Source organism: Malaclemys terrapin, chromosome 4 (genome assembly GCF_027887155.1).
Source record: "Malaclemys terrapin pileata isolate rMalTer1 chromosome 4, rMalTer1.hap1, whole genome shotgun sequence".
NCBI lineage: Eukaryota > Metazoa > Chordata > Testudines > Emydidae > Malaclemys > Malaclemys terrapin.
In genome coordinates, this window is record NC_071508.1 from 65,547,084 (window position 1) to 65,564,385 (window position 17,302).

The 17,302-nt window shown below is 40.7% G+C and overlaps 1 protein-coding gene across 1 annotated transcript in view; it reads left to right on the plus strand.

The window, feature by feature from the left end:
- Positions 1 to 17,302, plus strand: part of LGR4 (leucine rich repeat containing G protein-coupled receptor 4) — a 131,353-nt gene that overhangs the window by 74,205 nt on the left and 39,846 nt on the right. Inside the window, exons 3-4 of the mRNA XM_054025762.1 lie at positions 12,067 to 12,138; positions 14,135 to 14,206. Of these exons, the coding sequence (XP_053881737.1) occupies positions 12,067 to 12,138; positions 14,135 to 14,206 (144 nt within the window). The remainder of the gene's footprint in view (positions 1 to 12,066; positions 12,139 to 14,134; positions 14,207 to 17,302) is intronic.

Below are 17,302 nucleotides of genomic sequence, written 5' to 3' on the forward strand. Positions count from 1 at the left end.
CAGACTCTGTTTCGGCCATGCTGATCCATGTGTACGTTATCTCTAGGCTTTATTATAGTTAGGAACAAAGATGCTGGTTCTGGAAAAGCTCCAGTTGGTTCAGGATGTAGCAGGCCCACCTGCTGAGCAATACAGGCAGCTGAGAGTGCCTCACCAGGTGCTGCACTCTCTGCACTGGCTCCTCATAGAACACAGAATCAAACTCCTGGATCTGGCCCTGGGAGTCAGAGTCTTTCTCACAACAGCTGGCCCCTCACTGGGGAAATACGTTTACAGAGCATGTCAGAAAATATTCAGAGCAAAATGTGTAAAACTCCCATCTTTGACTTGGCTTTTCCACAATCAGACAACACCCTTTGGAGCTTTGGGTGGGGAGGGGGGAAAGAATCGTTTAAAAAACAAACAAACCGTTTTTAACTTCAGTTATCATGATGTTGAGTGCAGAATACTTGGTTACTGGTAGTTGCTATGTTAAAGGAAGCATAAAATAGATAAGAGTCTGCAATAATCCCATGTGCTCAGTAGGGGAGAGTGTAGGTCTAGGCAGAGAACCCCACAGCTACTTATTCAGACTAGCTCAAATGCTTTAAGGCCCTCCTCCCCCTCGCCAAGGATAGTCTTCAGACAGACTGGGGCAGAGCAAAGGAAAGTTCATATTTAGACTGTAATGCAAAAATAGAAAGTGGAAAGAAAATGAGGCATTTATTAAAACATGCTCTTTTTCTTCTTGCTTCAAAATCAGTGATGCCTGGGAAGCCCGAAGTGTTTACAGTGCTGTAACTTACCAGTGTAGACTACTAGTCACCTATTTTTAAAAGACATAACACAATATTTTCTTACATGGGTGTAGTTTCTGTTTTGTGCTGGAGGATAAATGACTGAATTGCTATGACAACTTGCTCTGACAGTTCAGATTGTGTAATCTTTGCTGATGGTTGTGTACTTTGCCATTTAAAAAGGTAGTAGTTTACATATTCTATCCTCTTAAGGAGGTCTGGCCAAAATATAGATGTCACTTGTAAGTAGAATTTGAATGTGCCTTTTTATAGACTGAAACATTTGCCTTCTTCAAAAGCAACTTTCCTTTATTTTAAAACAAAACCAAACACAATGGGCCAAAATCTGCCCTTGGATAATTTTTCCACTCGGAGGCTGTGGAATCTCCATCATTGGATGTTTTTAAGAACAAGTTAGACAAACACCTGTCAGGGATGGTCTAGGTCAGGGGTCGGCAGCCTTTCAGAAATGGTGTGCCGAGTCTTCATTTAGTCACTCTAATTTAAGGTTTTGCGTGCCAGTAATACATTTTAGCGTTTTTAGAAGGTCTCTTTCTATAAGTCAATAATATATAACTAAACTATTGTTTGTATGTAAAGTAAATAAGGTTTTTAAAATGTTTAAGAAGCTTCATTTAAAATTAAATTAAAATGCAGAGCCCCCCGGACCAGTGGCCAGGACCCGGGCAGTGTGAGTGCCACTGAAAATCAGCATGCGTGCCATAGGTTGCCTACCCCATGTCTAGGTACTACTTTGTCCTGTCTTAGTGCAAGGGATTGGACTAGGTCCTTTCCAGTCCTGCATTTCTATGGTTCTGTGAGATGAGGACAGAATTTAGCACATTAATTCTCAAGCTTTTCATTGTATAGTCCAGTAAAAAGCCATTTTAAATGTCTGAGAACAAGAACGATGAAAGACTTTTTATCTCAGGGATCATTTATTTATAGAAAAATATTAATACCAGAAAAAAGGGGTTCAGAATGAAAAGCGGCCCCCTCAAAACTTGATGGTTTATACTGTTATGATTGTGTTACTGGTTATAACTGCATACCCTTTATATCACTCCTTTCTATGCCTTGGTTTACACACACACATCATGAGGGGGCCATCAGGGAGTTGGCTATGGATCCCTGATTTGCCACACATCCCTGGTGTGGGTTAGAACAGATTAGGAACTGCTTTAATCTGCTTCAATCTGGTCCCCAAGGGACCATTCACCAGTTGAAGGAAAGCAGAGGGTAGCACCCTCCAGGCACATCTTCATTTGACAGGAAAATCAAATTCCACTCAAGGCAGATGCTGTCCTAGGGCAGAGGGTCATCTGGGGCAGTCTTATTAGGATGAATGGGGCTGATGCCTAGCCCACTAGTAGGACTGCTGTAAAGCAAGTGTTTCTGTGCACCAGGTCCAGCTGGAGACTGCTGTTGTGGGAGCATGAAGCAAAACTCAAGCAGCATGAGGAGGCTTGAGGGATGGGCATGGGGAGACAGTAGTAGCAATAATTACATGGTGCCAGAGGTAGTGCCCAAAAGGGGGTACAGGGAGTCAGCAAAAATGGGAGCACAAGATGGGAGTTGGGTGAAGGAACAAAGAAAAGGAGTCTGTAGAGAAGGTGTAGAGGACTTGTGATGAATTAAGCTGCAAGAGATCAGGGAGGTTGCTTTGGGTCTTTCTTGAAGAGCTGCCTTACAGTCAGAGCTAATACACCAACATACGTGTTATGGTATCTGTCTGTAGAGCACCTAGCACAGTCGGGCCCTGATTCCTGACTGGGATCCCTAGGCGTGCTGTCAAAATACAATCTAGTAAAAAAACAAAAAGACACATTACTTATTAATCTTACAACAAATGGGTGTTGCATTCCTCGCCAATATTCTAACTTGCAGTGAGGAATACCAGCTTCCAGTGGGTGATGGCAGGCAGGCAGGCAATGCACACTAACTCATATGCATTTATATAGTAAACCCGTGACAGACATACAAAAGCCAACAAACTATTACAGCACAAGAGACACAGCTAGGGTGGGAAGCATCCCAGAAAACTGCAGAGAAAAAATTACAGCAAACCTTTGTGCATGAAGATTTTCACAGGGAGAGGAGGGGACCTAATTCTCTGCTCAAATATCTTGAGGCTCACCACCATCTGGGTTGAAAAACAAGAACTTCCTAGGAGTTCATGTTGCATCCAGTCAAGAATAAGAGAGAAGATTGATCGATGTTTTTAATCAGGATGGGTCAAATGTTATCCCTGACACAATTCTATTGACTTTGGTAGAATTAACGTGTGGTTAACGTGTCCCAACAATTCTGTAGCAAGGTTGCCAGACTGTCTCATAATTGCACCATTTAACTTACCAAAAGAGAGAGGACTCGAGACTTTGCAGCCTCCAGAAGTGCTTTGGTTCAGTGTGCTATGTCTGGCATCAAACTCTGGGAAGATGATGTCATGAAGGGTATTCCCCAGCCATCCGGAATCCTCTTTTCATAATACAAATAAGGTGCATGTGGACTTGAGGTCACTGGCTATACTATGTAAAATAATGGATGGTATTGGACTCCTACCAACAATGCATTTTATGACTAACAAAAAATGCTGTGCCATCCTACGAGAGACATATTCATTTATCTTCCCTACTACTGCCCCAAAATCCAACCCTTTTGGGCAATGGGTCACTTCCTGAATTTGTTCAACTTTACAACAATGAAATACCTTGAATGACTGAATTATTCTGAGGGCAGTAGTCAACCAGCAAGCTTAGATAATCATAACAGAGTGGTTCTTGATAGTCATATAAATGCAAAGATTTTCTCTCCCTCAGTATTTTATTCCTTGGAAGCACTGCCCTATTTTATAGCTCCTGGGCACTATGGTAATACAGATAATAATAGGAATGAAAGAGAACCTAACATCATTAAGTAGTTGAATGTAAATTGTTTTATTCTTACAACTCTGAGCTGTACAGTCTAATGCAGTAGTTCCTTTAGTGCAGATTGTACGTAGCAGTTCCATCGATGTAGCACCCCCATAGGATGCCTATGATGAACACCGAGGAAGTATATTTTTGTCAGTTGATATGTAGGTATCTTTCCACCAGTCACTTGTATGCCATATACCTGCAGGAGCTAGTGGCGTTAGGGCCATGTCTACACTGCAGCAGCACAACTACGGTACTGCAGCTATAATGTCTGTAGTGTAGGCGCTTCCCACGGCAACAGAAGGGTTTTTTCCATCAATGTAGTTTATCTGTCTGAGAGGCAGTAGCTAGGTTGATGGAAGAATTCTTCCATCAACCTAGCCATTTCTACTCCAGGTCAACCTAGCAATGGCACTCAGGATGCAACATTTTTCACAACCCTGAGCGCAGAGCTAGGTCAATCTAATTTTTAAGTGTAGACCAAGCCTCTGTAATCTGTATAGTAGTGTTGCTTCCAAAATGGCATGTCTTGAATTGATGGTGCAGTACCAGCACATCAGCATTTCTGTGCTCTCAATGTCATTCTTTGAAGTGTTGACATCTTGAGTCAGTACTCTCGGGAGTGACTTTGATAGCAAGAGATGAGGTTATCAAAATGCCTGGCGTAACCCTGGCACATTCCTTCATCTTCAAAAGTATCTTTAAGGCCATTGGGAGCAGCCCATGTTGCTAATTAGCTATATTAAACAGTAGCCACAATCAACTGAATTCTCTGTAGCAAGCAGTCCGCCTGACTTATTAACAGCTTGACTCACAGGAGCTGTCCTTGTCTGTCCATGCCCTTCTCGTCAGTGGCTGGCCTGGGGACTCTCCCATCCATTTTCTTTTTAATCTTTTTTTCCCAGGCTTCGGGGGCAGATACTTCCCTGCTGGAGCCTCCAACTTATTCATGCACACAATTTTACTTAAAGTTCCACTTACTTCTGGCCAAGGAGTTATTGGTTGGAGTGATTTTTCTGAACAATGCAAGACACTACTTAGTTCTCTCCTCAGGTTGAGTCCTTGCAATGCTGCTACCCCTTCCTGCCCGAGAAGTAAGAGACAATGAATTAACTTTGTGTCTTATGACATTGGCGAACACTTAAGACTAGACCATTGGGCCAACTCCATATATCTATGTTCTTAACAGAAACACTAAGTGTGATATTCTGGAGATTTTGGAAGTGTCTAATTCACTGTATTTTGATGTAAGGAGAACAGCCCATGGGCGATGTGTTGAACAGGAAATTCTTAGTTATTCTTTCATAGTGATGTTCCTCAGTAAGTGCATGATTGCAAACCTTCCTCCACACGTCCAGATGCTTAATTTTTCAGCTCAGAGTGGCACATGAAATAGCCAAACCTGATTTTAAAAAATTGCAGAAAATGAAAGGTGAAAGCGTATTTAGAGCCAGAAGTGATGACAGCCAGAATAATCTGCAAACTATTTGCAAGGTTGTATGGGGAAGGTAATGTTGTTGAGATTTTTAGCAGCTGTACCATTCCCTGCACTTCTGTTTATGGTATAAATATATGCATTTAATCAAGATCTTTTAATAGCTGATTTCCTTCTGCTTCATCACTCAGCAGCATAACTGTATTTTTCATCAGTCTTTTGCCAAAGAAATTAAGGGCAGGCCAAAAAAACAACTCTAGGCTAGATTGTGCATTTTAGTGCAGTCCTATGGAAAGAACATAAACTGTGCTGCTTCAGGAAGAGCCTCACGAACCACTGGACCCTCTGAGAGGCTTGATTCTTCCCAGGGCCCCTCTGTTGTTATCAGGATGGAGGAATTTGCTGCAGTCCATTTGAGGGTGTAGGACTGTCCCCCATCCCTACCATGGAGCCGGCCTGCATTGTTGCCAAGCCTGGTAGGGGGACAATGGAATAATAGCTCTGCCTAGTGCCCATCCAGTCCATTTCCTGTGACGGGACAACTGATGCACAACCCTTGCATTCCCCTCCCCCCCCCCCCCCAGCACCCATGGCAAAGAGCTAAGTAGTCTTAATGTAATTGCCCTAGGAAAGGACTCCTTACTCCCTTGATTGGCTGTTTTGGGGCTGGTCACAATCTAGCCCTTGAAGACTGTTCTTGATGAACTGGAGAAAAGAGTTTGATTTCTGTATTAAACTGTTGATATTTAGGGACCAGTCCTTCAAGGTAAGGAGAACTTCCTATGATTTGTGGAGTTGTCACTTCCACTGCAGGGAGGAGGCACTCAACACCTCGCAGGACTGGGTAAACATTGTACAGTTTTTACAGCAAAATTTAGCTCTCACCCTTTTTCTTTTAAAGAATTTTCAGGGGTACTAAGCAATGATGTATTTTTTTTATAGTGTAGGAGCCCTGCAAACGTGACCTGAAATTGATAATTCTGTCATGTGTGAAGAGATTTTTGGAGACTCCCTTGTGTGTGACGTCAACATATGATAAAGCACTCATATTCATCACTTAATATTCTTCCAGTAAATTTTACCTCATTGAAAATCTGTGCAACAGCAATGATGCGACTTTATACGTTAGTGATAAGTACGCATACTATATCAAGAGAAAACACGCATAACCAAGCTTTTATGTGCCAGACTTCATAGCAAGGCACATCTGAAGTACACATATAGTTAGTCAAAAAGCCCATTGGCGATGCATGTAAAATATTGTTTTTACAACATAAATATTCTCTACAAACTTCAAATAAGGGCAGGATTAACTGGTATGCTTCAGCTATTTTTGGGCCACTTCATAAAGCTACTTTAACTAGCTGATCAGAGCAGGTTTATAATGGTTTTCTACCAACTACCAACTTTATGCTGAAGTTCCTTACCCCCCACATCCCAGCAGCCCTGACATACATTCCACCCACCTCCGCCCCACCGACCACAGCCCCCAACATCACCCATTTGTCTCCAACATCCACGAGCGATGCTCTGGACTGGTCTGGCACCACTATATCCCTGGTTTTGAGACTTCTCTCCCTTGGTAAAGCTCTGATTTTATAAGACAGGGACAGACAGACACGCAAATAGATGGTAGATAGGCCATGACTATACTACAGAACCTGTGCTGACATAGCTATGCTGGCATGGCCCTCTAGTGTAGATGCAGCGTATACCAACAAAAACAGTTTTTCTGCCTGATTAGGAATACCACTTCCATAAACAATGTTAACTATGCCAACAGAAGCACTCTTCTGTTGGCATAGCTGCATCTACACTGGGGGTTTTGTCGCTATAGCTGTGTCCGCTGTTCATGTGGTTTTTTTTAATACCCACTGTCAGGGGAAATTTTCTGTTTTGGCATTAATACCCACACGCCATCTTGAATTTGTGGCAACAACAACTAGGAATCCATCTTGGCTGCCCTTCTTCCCCCTCTTCAGGTATAGTTTCCTGCCCTTTCAACTGAAAAGGTGGGAATCCAAGTAGCCATGTGATATGTCATCTGCCCAGGAACAGCAGGGCATAAAAGAGCTAGCACATCAGAAGGAAGGGACTGCCCATCTGAGTGGCTGAGTGCTGGACCACAGCAGTGTGGTCTACTCAGGTGCGTAAGCCAGAGTACCGCGCCTTAGGGTTGTGGGAGGGTTTAACACACTTGCACTCAAGGGTGAGCTGCTAGCTTCCACTCTCTCATCGGGATCTTACTTGCACCCGCGACGGCGCAGGAAGGAGAAAGAAGAATCACCAGCATCAAGTAGAGTTATCGCCTACCTGTTGCCTGAGGTTCATTCTTCATCCTGTTGAGTCACCTGATTGGTTCCAGACCTGATCTGCATCATGAGGCTCCAGATGCAAGCTGCAAGAAATGGTAGAGACCTTTTAAATCCTCCATACCCCTCACCTGGGACCGGTTTTATGGAGGGAGTAAACCCTTTTTGGTCACAGGCAGTATAATTATAGTGCCACCTTTACCTATTTACCTTACCTACCTGTGTTGGGAGTGCTTTATAGCATACCCCGTTTACTTACCTTGTTTAACTGTTGTTGGTCTAATAAACGTACCTGCATTTTACTCCTGCACTCCCTTGTTGGTTTTTATTTTGGGCGATCTTAAACCCTGATGATAGATGCAGGTAGGGAGACGAATCTCTCGACTGGTCTCCGGCCTTCCTAAAACCAGTCAACACCCTGACCCAATAGAGCTATGCCAATAGAAGTTAAAAGTGTAGACTGAGCCTGTTTGTGTGTGTTTTTAATTTAGTTTTTAATCTTCTACCAAAAAACCCTGGGTATGGCTCAAACAATCTATTGATCTTTCATTAATTCCTTCTCTAACATGTGTTAAGAATAATGTTGGGAATCTGACTTGGGGCTTTTCAGTTACAGCACATATGTAAAACAAGTGAAGATGTGACCTTTCCCCCCCCCATTTCTCTTTGGCTGGTTTTGAACTAAACCTTATTCTGTGAAGAAAAATATCCCCATCCTGACAGCTGCAGCATGCTGCAGCAGAAGAAAGCTTGTTAAAATGATGCATAATATTTTAGTCTTAGCCTACTGGGTAACTGTAGTTGGAACCTCCTGATGAGAAGCCATGCTCCCCAAGGCTAGTACATGCATGATAAATGTATATTTGGAAAACTGATTAGTACAGCCTTTGCACACTTGGCCAGTTGTATCCTGTTTCCTGGAAGGCTGCCAGACTTAAGCTAAACGGAAATGTAATGGATTGCAGTTTTTCTGTTGGTTGGTTGCAACAGGCTGAATAAACAGGAGTTGCCTTAAGGTAGGCTAAGTATTCCTATATAAAGTCACGCAAGCCTTGCTTTTGCTTAGTTGTGTCTTGTTTCTAGTGCACAATATGTTGCTTCCGTGACAGTGGATGGGATTGGTGGTGGTCCGACTTTTTATTTTTTATTTTTTTAATAAAAAATATTATAGCAGATGTTTGACCAAATCCCAAAGCAGCCCATTTAGGTAGGGAGCTTAATGCTTTTAGAACCACAACTGTTGCTGTTCGTAAACTTGTGGGGAATGGTAGTTTTTTGAATAAATGCTAGATTATCAGTGTCAGTAACTGTCTGCGGATATAATTTGGTGCTATATGTTCAGTTATGTCTCTGTTTATTTAAGAGTTTCTGTTTTGATTTAAAAAAAAACAGTTTGCATTATCTTTTAATAAATAGCTGTGTTTTGGAGATAACTGGCAAAATACAGGTTAATAAGTACTCATTATACACTTTGCAGGGAGCCAACATGTTTTATACATATTTGTTCTCAGTGCATTTTTTAGGAAATCATTAAAAAGAAAGACATGCACACTTTTTCAAGAAAAAAATTAAAATCTCAATTTAATACAAACCATTTACAACAACTAGCTGGAAAACGTAGCACCGAACTTATTTGTTTTTCGTTGTTTGAATTCTAAAAAACCAAAAATCGTGAGATTAAAAAAAAATTAATCAACATTAGATCTTTTTAGGGTTTTTTGGCCTTCTGGTGTCAAAGCCTTTAGACTGCACTTGGGGCATGTTTTCAATTTTTCTCTGCTACCCGGAGGGCTAGAAACGATTTTATAAAAAACAAACAAACAAAAAAAGCTGAGTGTCTTGTGTATTTACCTGTCTCCAGGAAATGGGGCTTTTAAGAACAACACACAGTGACAACGTGACTTGCCATAAAATTACAAGAGAGTTTTCTCTTGTCTTATACTTGCATTGTAAGCAGTTGGAGGGCAGGGACCATCTTTTTGTTCCGTGTTTGCACAGTGCCTAACACAATGGTGTCCTGGTCCGTGACTAGGGTTTCTAGGTGCTAGGGTAATGCTACTAATAATAAAGAGTTGGCAACACTGCATACTTGTACCTCTGCAGTTTGTTGTATTTGAGAGTGTAGGAAAGAATAAGGTTTTTTGTTTTGGTTTTTTTTAATATTTGGAAAGCATGTACAGCACCAAGCACAATGGGGCCATTGCCTTGATTGGGGCTTTTATCTGCTACTGTAATTTAAAAAAAAAAAAAGTAGTGTACCTGAACTATGCATATTAAAATTCCAATCCTGCTAAGTCTTTTTGTACTTGAATAGTTCCATTCATTTCAGTGGCGCTTCTTTTCTTGCATGCGTTTTACACTCTTGCTTAAGTCTTTGGAGTATCGGGGTCTACAGCTGCAATTCTTCTGATGGATTCTGACCATGACCACCTAAACCATGTTGTCAAACCTTAGACCTGGGGGGTTTATTCGTGCCAAGTGACACCTGTGGAACAAATTCACAACAATAATAAACTCCCTTTTTCTTCGGCTTGCTAATACACGGACACTGGTATCACTTGTTACACCATCAAGTTCCTGTTCACAAAGGACAGGCACTGCTCCATTTGTTTATATACAAAAATACTATTGTTGTCAGGTGGATTGGAAGCTAATTAATATGCAGAAGTTTATTATGGTGTCCATTCAGTCATAGGCAAATTTCCATAACAGACAAAATTAATGTCTAGGATGATCTGTTACACACAATGAGAGATTACAGAGGTGAGATGAACAAAATAGTAATTTTGCTACCTTTTTACCACTCTAAGACTCTAGTGAAGAACATAAGGACGGCCACATTGGGTCAGACCAGTGGTCCACATAGTCCAGTAAAGCTGTCTCTAACAGTGCCAGATGCTTCAGAGGGAGTGAACAGAACAAGTTCAGAACGATTTCAAGTGATCCATCCCCTGTTGTCCAGTCCCAGCTTCTGGCAGTTGGAGGGTTAGGGACAGCCAGAGTATGGGATTGCATTCCTGACCATCTTGACTAGCAGCTATTGATGGACCTATTCTCCATGAACTTATCTAATTCTTTTTGAAACTCAGTTATACTTTTGACCTTCTCCACATCCCATGGCAACGAGTTCTATAGGTTGACTGAGCATTATGTGAAAAAGTACGTCTGTTTGTTAGTTTTAAACCTGCTACCTATTAATCAGGTTGATGGGTTTGTTGCTATTTCTGTCATCTCCCCTCTAGAAACAATATGCTAGTGTTTCCCCTTGATGCTGGATCAATTTACAATTCTCTGGAACAGAGATGATAATTTGTAATCTGCTGTTAACTTTTTTTTAAGAAGAGTGAGCGATAGTAGACAGAAACAATGATTGTTTTGTACGGATGTTCCCATTTTATGTTTCCATTATATAATCTACACTGACGTCTTCAGATCACAATTTAGATAATAAAGCAAATAAGGAAGCTAATATTTTGGCTGAAATGATCCTTCATGGTAATGTTCTCATTCTTTGGCAACTAGGGATTACCAGGTGTTCTGCATTTTATCATCTTTTACCTTAATAAAACATCTAGTGTCGCAAATATTAGGAGCTCAGCAAAGGTTGACCACACAGCAAGTACTGATCTGGAAGTTGGCAAAAGGTTTGAAGAAAATACAAGGGGAAAAATAAGTAGCTGAAACTCTGTTGCTTGAGTGGTTTTTTTTCACCTTGTGTTCTGAAGAAACTTTTATACCTATTATAGTGATTATTAATGTTAGTTTGTTAATGTGGATTGCATTACTATCTAGGAGAGACTTGGCCCCATTGAAGTCAATGAGAGCTTTGCGATTGACTTCAGTGGACCCAGGCTATTGCCCTGAATCTAGTGGTGAACATCTTCTGAATTTTAAGATGTTCAGCGCAAACCTCTTCCACATCCTTCCGTCTAGCAACTAACTGTTGCTGCTTGACTGCACAGTTTCTTTAGCATCTGGTGGCTAGATTAAAAACATGTGGATAACTGAGTATTCTTTTCACCTAGGCTATGCTGGAAGCCTCAGGAACATATTGATAGCAGTTAACTCATTTTTCAAACCCAGGTTCATAAGAAGAATCTTAATCCATCCGTTGGTGTGTTAATTATAACATTTTCAGTCTCTCCTTTAATTGCTGGTAAATAAGGGGCTGAAGAATGAGGAGGTCTTCTGATTTTGTTTACAGGGTTATGTTCTTGGGGTGATACCAGACTTTATTGTTTTTTGAGAAAGGATGGCTGGCTGGGAATATAAATATATTCTTAAATTATCATACAGGAAAATCTCAAGTTGGAAATAGTCTGTGTGAGTGCTCTCTAGTTTCTGAGAGCTGCTTTTTCATGTATTGCATTAATCCGATAACTATAGTAAAAGTAAGAGGAAAGTATATGATTAAATGGGTTGATCACAAATTTAGGTCTAGAGAAGTGATTTTAATGCATTATGCTTTACTGAAAATGTGTAATCGTGAGTGAGTGGTGGTAAATGTGAGGATCGCAGATATGGTATAATCTGATGCAAGCTTTGATGCACTCATGGTTTCATCTGTTAGACAGTGGTAAAAGTACTGTATTTTCAGAGTCTGAATTATTATTACAATTTTTTTCCAGACGACTGGCCGGCAATGACCTTTCTTTTATCCATACGAAAGCCTTGTCTGGGTTGAAAGAACTCAAAGTGCTGTAAGTAATCAAATTTTAGAGCTTCACAGCTAGCTGTGTACTTTCTTCTTGCACAGTCAGCATGTTTACTGATAGGCTGGACAGAAACAGAATTTATTGTTCAGACAGTACAGTAACATGAAAATCTTTACTGCTTTGTTATTTTTTGCATAATCCCTTGGGAGTGCTAACCTTGAAGATGATGTGCATTCGATAATAAAAACAGTTGTCACCTGGATTAAATTGTAATTACTTAATTTATTGGAGTAATAGTGTTTGACTCCCAGATGTGTCTTGTGATAGAAAAATACTAACTGTTAGACCACAGGGTGTCTCTATTTTTTCTCCTTCCTCTCTGGCTATCCAAAACAGAGAGAAACAATGGACCCAAGAGGGTTCAGAGGAAGCCACTAAGGCTTTTCTCCTTCTATCCCATCAGGTGTTCAGACACTACTGTAATGTGTATAGTATGAGAGCCTAGATAGTTTTGGGGTGCCATTCCAACTCCCTCAGAAAAGAATATAACACTGCACTCCTGTAACTGAGATTGACCAGTAGAAGGATTTCTAAGTGAAGCAGTAGTAATGTGCCACTCTCGCTGTGCCATGTTTGTCCCCAGCAAATGAGAATATCCACTTCAGCTGCTGCTCCATAGTTAGGGCTGAAACTAGCTTCCTGTTATAAACCAGATTTTAAAAATGAAACACATCTCAGTCCTGAAATTTTAGCGCTTGGGTAACGGGGTGTATTTATACAAAGATCGGCCGAATAGAGAAGGGATACAAAGAGGCTGAGGGAAGGCCCCTGAGGGGAAAAAAGGAAAGAAGCATAGGCCCAGGAGTAAGAGGGAGGACTGAGAAACTCATCATCTGCAATACTGCTACAGGAGGTTTTGTAAGGTAAATGCAGGGAAGGTACTCAAAATCAGGCCCTTTAAGGTTTCTCAAGCACAGGTGCTGTCACATTCCAATGTGCCGGGGGTGCTTGATCCCAGGCTCTGTCCCGGGCCCCGCCCCCACTCCACCCCTTGGTGGTCCTCCTCCTCCTGCCTTGTTCCCCCCCACTACCTCTGCGTGTGTCACGCCCCTCCCCCTCAGCACCTCCTGCACACCACGAAACAGCTGATCGCGGGAGTCATTGATCGGTGGGGGACTACTGGGGGGTGCTATTGACCCATTTCATAACAGCAAACAGATCAGCCATTAAATGCTGTTGATAAAAAATATTCTTCACCACAACCAAAACATTGTCTTATAAGAGAACTTATCGATTTGATATAACTTAATGTAGCCTGTCACTACCTTTCTTTAGAAATCTCTCTCTAAAATCAACAATGTACATCCCACAGTACGGTTCCATTATAGAACAAAATGGAGGGGCAAAGATAAGTGTGGGTGAGGCTGTAGAGAGTGAGGAAGAGTTATATGGCAGTAGAGAACAGGCTGGATTCCTGAATAGTTCATTGCAGACTCTCTACCATTTTGTACTTTTTTGCTGACATTATTCAGTAACATTTCTGTGTGGTATTTCATACTGTGAATGTGCCCAGAATCGGCACACTATGCAAATGCAATTATTAAAATAAATTCTACTTTGGTGCCATTTTTTCTAGAAATAGAGGAATCAGTAGAAACAACCATGAAAATGCAAGCAATGGTAAATCATAAAATGCTATTTATTGGAGCAAATTGAGCCCCAATGTAAATTGTTGCAGCTGCCAATGAAGTCAAGGGGAATTGCAACAGTTTATATCAGAGATGATTTTGGCCCATTATATTCAAGAAATCCAGCCCATTGATGTAGATTGTTTAATTAATGCAGTGATTGTGTAAGGACCTAAAATAAGACATTTTCACTATTATTTTAACATTGTCATTGAGTATTTTGTCTTGAGAATTCCAAAATGCTTTTTCTTGTACAAAAAGTCCACTAATGAGGAATATGATCTCTTATGTCAAATAGAAGATACTTTAAAGATTATTGTGAAAATCTTTCACTAACGAAAATTCTTCTACAGAACACTACAGAACAATCAGCTGAAGACTGTACCTAATGAGGCCATTAGAGGACTAAGTGGTTTACAATCCTTGTAAGTGTTTTTTTTATTTTGTTCCTCTTCTCCCTCCCCTCCCTATATATATATATATATATTCCCTGCCCCTGCCCCTACAACTCTATATACATATTTGCTGTATTCTAGAATACATTGAAATGCAATGATTTATGTAAAATAATGGTTGTGGTCTTAATATGTTAATTTGAAGTGGAGCAGAAATTTCAATCAAGCGTAGAAAGGAATTTTGCAATGTTATCTCTGAAAAGAATACTTTCATAAACCTGTCCATAAGAGAGAATGTAAATACAGTGCAGATATGGAAGGTCCACATTGGATCGTCCAGCATGTCCTAAGGTATTTAAGCAACTTAAAGAATTGTGCAGAAGTGTGAGAATCTTTCGTGGTTGGGGAGGAGGGCATTTTGATCAGATCTTGATGGTCAACTGCAACTCTGTACGAGGTGAATGTTTTTCATTTCGGTATATGGCATGGGTTTTTCTCTCCTCTCCCTATCTACTTTCTATTCACATGCCAAAATCCTGGTTTCTGCACAAAGGTCCTCTCCCCTCCAGCTCTGCAGTTGGTCATGGAGCACCAGTTACAAGTTTTGCACAGCTGCTTCCCCACTCCATAAGCAGGGATCTTGGGCACTGCAGTCTCATAGTTGTGATCTTGTCGGCTGTGCTCTGCTATGCCCCTGCCTTTTTTCCCCTTTTCTGGAAACCAAAAGAAACTGCCCCAGACAGTCTGATTGGCTACAGCACGCACTGTTGTGGAACAGTGGGCTACAGCATGCAAGTGTGTAGCATTGACTTATGCAGCCTCTCTGCACTTCCCCCCTGCTGTTCTGCTTCTTGGATGCTACACACACGAAAGGTGGCTGGGGTTGTGGGCGGAATTGAGCATAGCAGAATAAAACATAGGCATTTCTCAACAGCTGGTGGTGAGAGTCGGTCCATGGACCATCTAGCCTTTGTGGATGCAAGAGTAGCGCGGATATGTGCTATCCCCCATCCCCATCAGTTATGGAGCCTTTTCTTGATGCATGCAAGTGAACCACTTTAGAGAAGATTATACTCCAGTGTATGTTATCTGCCTGAATTTAAAAGGACTACAGGCTGGTGTCCAGGGATGCCTCATGCTAAGAAGAAAACACTTCAAATAATGCTTCATTGTTGTGATGTGCTCCTTATCAAGGAAAAAGTTCTTTCTTGGTATCAATATTCTGCTGGTGTTGCAGAAGAGATTATATCCATTAATTTTCTCATGGTCTGGAATCTGTACCTTTGATCTGTAGTGAATATGCTTTTGTCTTCAAGTACATACAGCATTTCTGATTAAACAGTCCTCTGATTAAGCCTTAGATTATTTAATCCAGCAGTTGATGGTTTTGATAACAATTTCTGATTAAGAGGAAAGAAGAAAAACCAAGGCAATGGTAGTGAATGAACAAATTAATCCAGAGTCATTCTTTATAATGTGTTTATTAAAATTAAATGAATGAAATGAAAGTCACCCTAGCAGCTGCACTGGGGACTGATGAGCTGTAGGTGATGTGAATGTTGGAGAGTTTGAAGAGACGGGGGAGGGATAGCTCAGTGGTTTGAGCATTGGCCTGCTAAACCCAAGGGTGTGAGTTCAATCCTTGAGGGGGCCACTTAGGGATCTGGGACAAAAATCAGTACTTGGTCCTGCTAGTGAAAGCAGGGGGCTGGACTCAATGACCTTTCAGGGTCCCTTCCAGTTCTATGAGATAGGTATATCTCCAAATAAATAAATAAAGGACACTAACAAAAAAATAACTGATTTTTTTCCCCTTTTTAGATCCGAAGTTGAGTTTACAGGACTATCAGTAAATTTATTAAGCATCTGGATGTCATTGGGCATAAATGTTGGAACCCCACAATGACATGTTAGCAGTCACTTTTTTCAGACTATTTTTTCTCTAGAGAGATGGATTCAAATTTGATTTGTGTTTCACTCCATTCCCAAGAGGACATCTGTCCACAATACAAACAGCACAACTTGTTACAATTGGCAGCCATTTGATATCAACATTGTGGTGATGTTTTAGTTTGAGGCAGGTGCATTGGTAGATGTGTATGTGGAAAAACATGTAAGGCAAATTGTGCTGGGCCTTAGAATACACAATCTCTTTCATGGATACTAAAGTTTCCATTTATAGTAGAACAACAATAAATTAAGGATTGATCCTGCAAACCCTCAACTCAGAGTTCACAGTGATTTCAAAGGGGCACTTCATGCATAGGGGTTGCATGATTAGGCACATAATTTCCATGTTAGAAAATGTAGAAACATTGATACGAGTGTGCTTCTGTATTAATAAAATGACCTTTGACATAGGAATTTGCCCTAAAAAATAAAAAAAGTATCTAAGGCCCCTCAGCTGGGATGATCTTTGTATACAACAGATAGCTATTTTCATGATACGTGCTAGAAAATTGCTGCTGACTTTTATTTATTTATATAATCTCCATTCAAAAACTGCAAGCTTAAAAAACAATTAATGTGTTGTCTCTTGGCAGTTCCCCAACTTGCTGTGAAGGAAGTTTTGAGAGAGATTTTTTTCTTGGCGAAGACACAAATTATTCTTTCCTTAAAATTTCAGAATATATTGATAACCATTTGGTTTGCGGGTCCTGCATAGCTGTATAGCCTTTGTTTTATTACACGAAGATTCAGACTGCATAGACTGTTGCCACGTTGTATGTGTTCATGATTCCCGTAAATGTACCTTGTTTGAAATAAAATAATTACAGAAGCTTTAAAATTCTTAATGTTTGCATGATAGCTGGACAGTAGCCAGTGTGGTTCTGCATACATAATGGCAACTCTATATTTTCTGTTGATATTGGCTATTTTCCCAGGTCTCTTTTCCTGAGGAAAGCTAGAATATAGTCATTATTTATGAAGAGTGCAGTTTACCAAAATGAAGAGTTACAGTGAATGGAAACCCGCTTTTCAACACCTCAGGATGCTTTATCTGCAATTATGTGTTTTCACATTGCAAGATGCAATGATGTCTTTGAGCAGAAACATGGCTCACACAAGTAAACTACCAAGACAAAATGCACCAATTTGTTTTTTCTTATCCAAATTATATCTGGT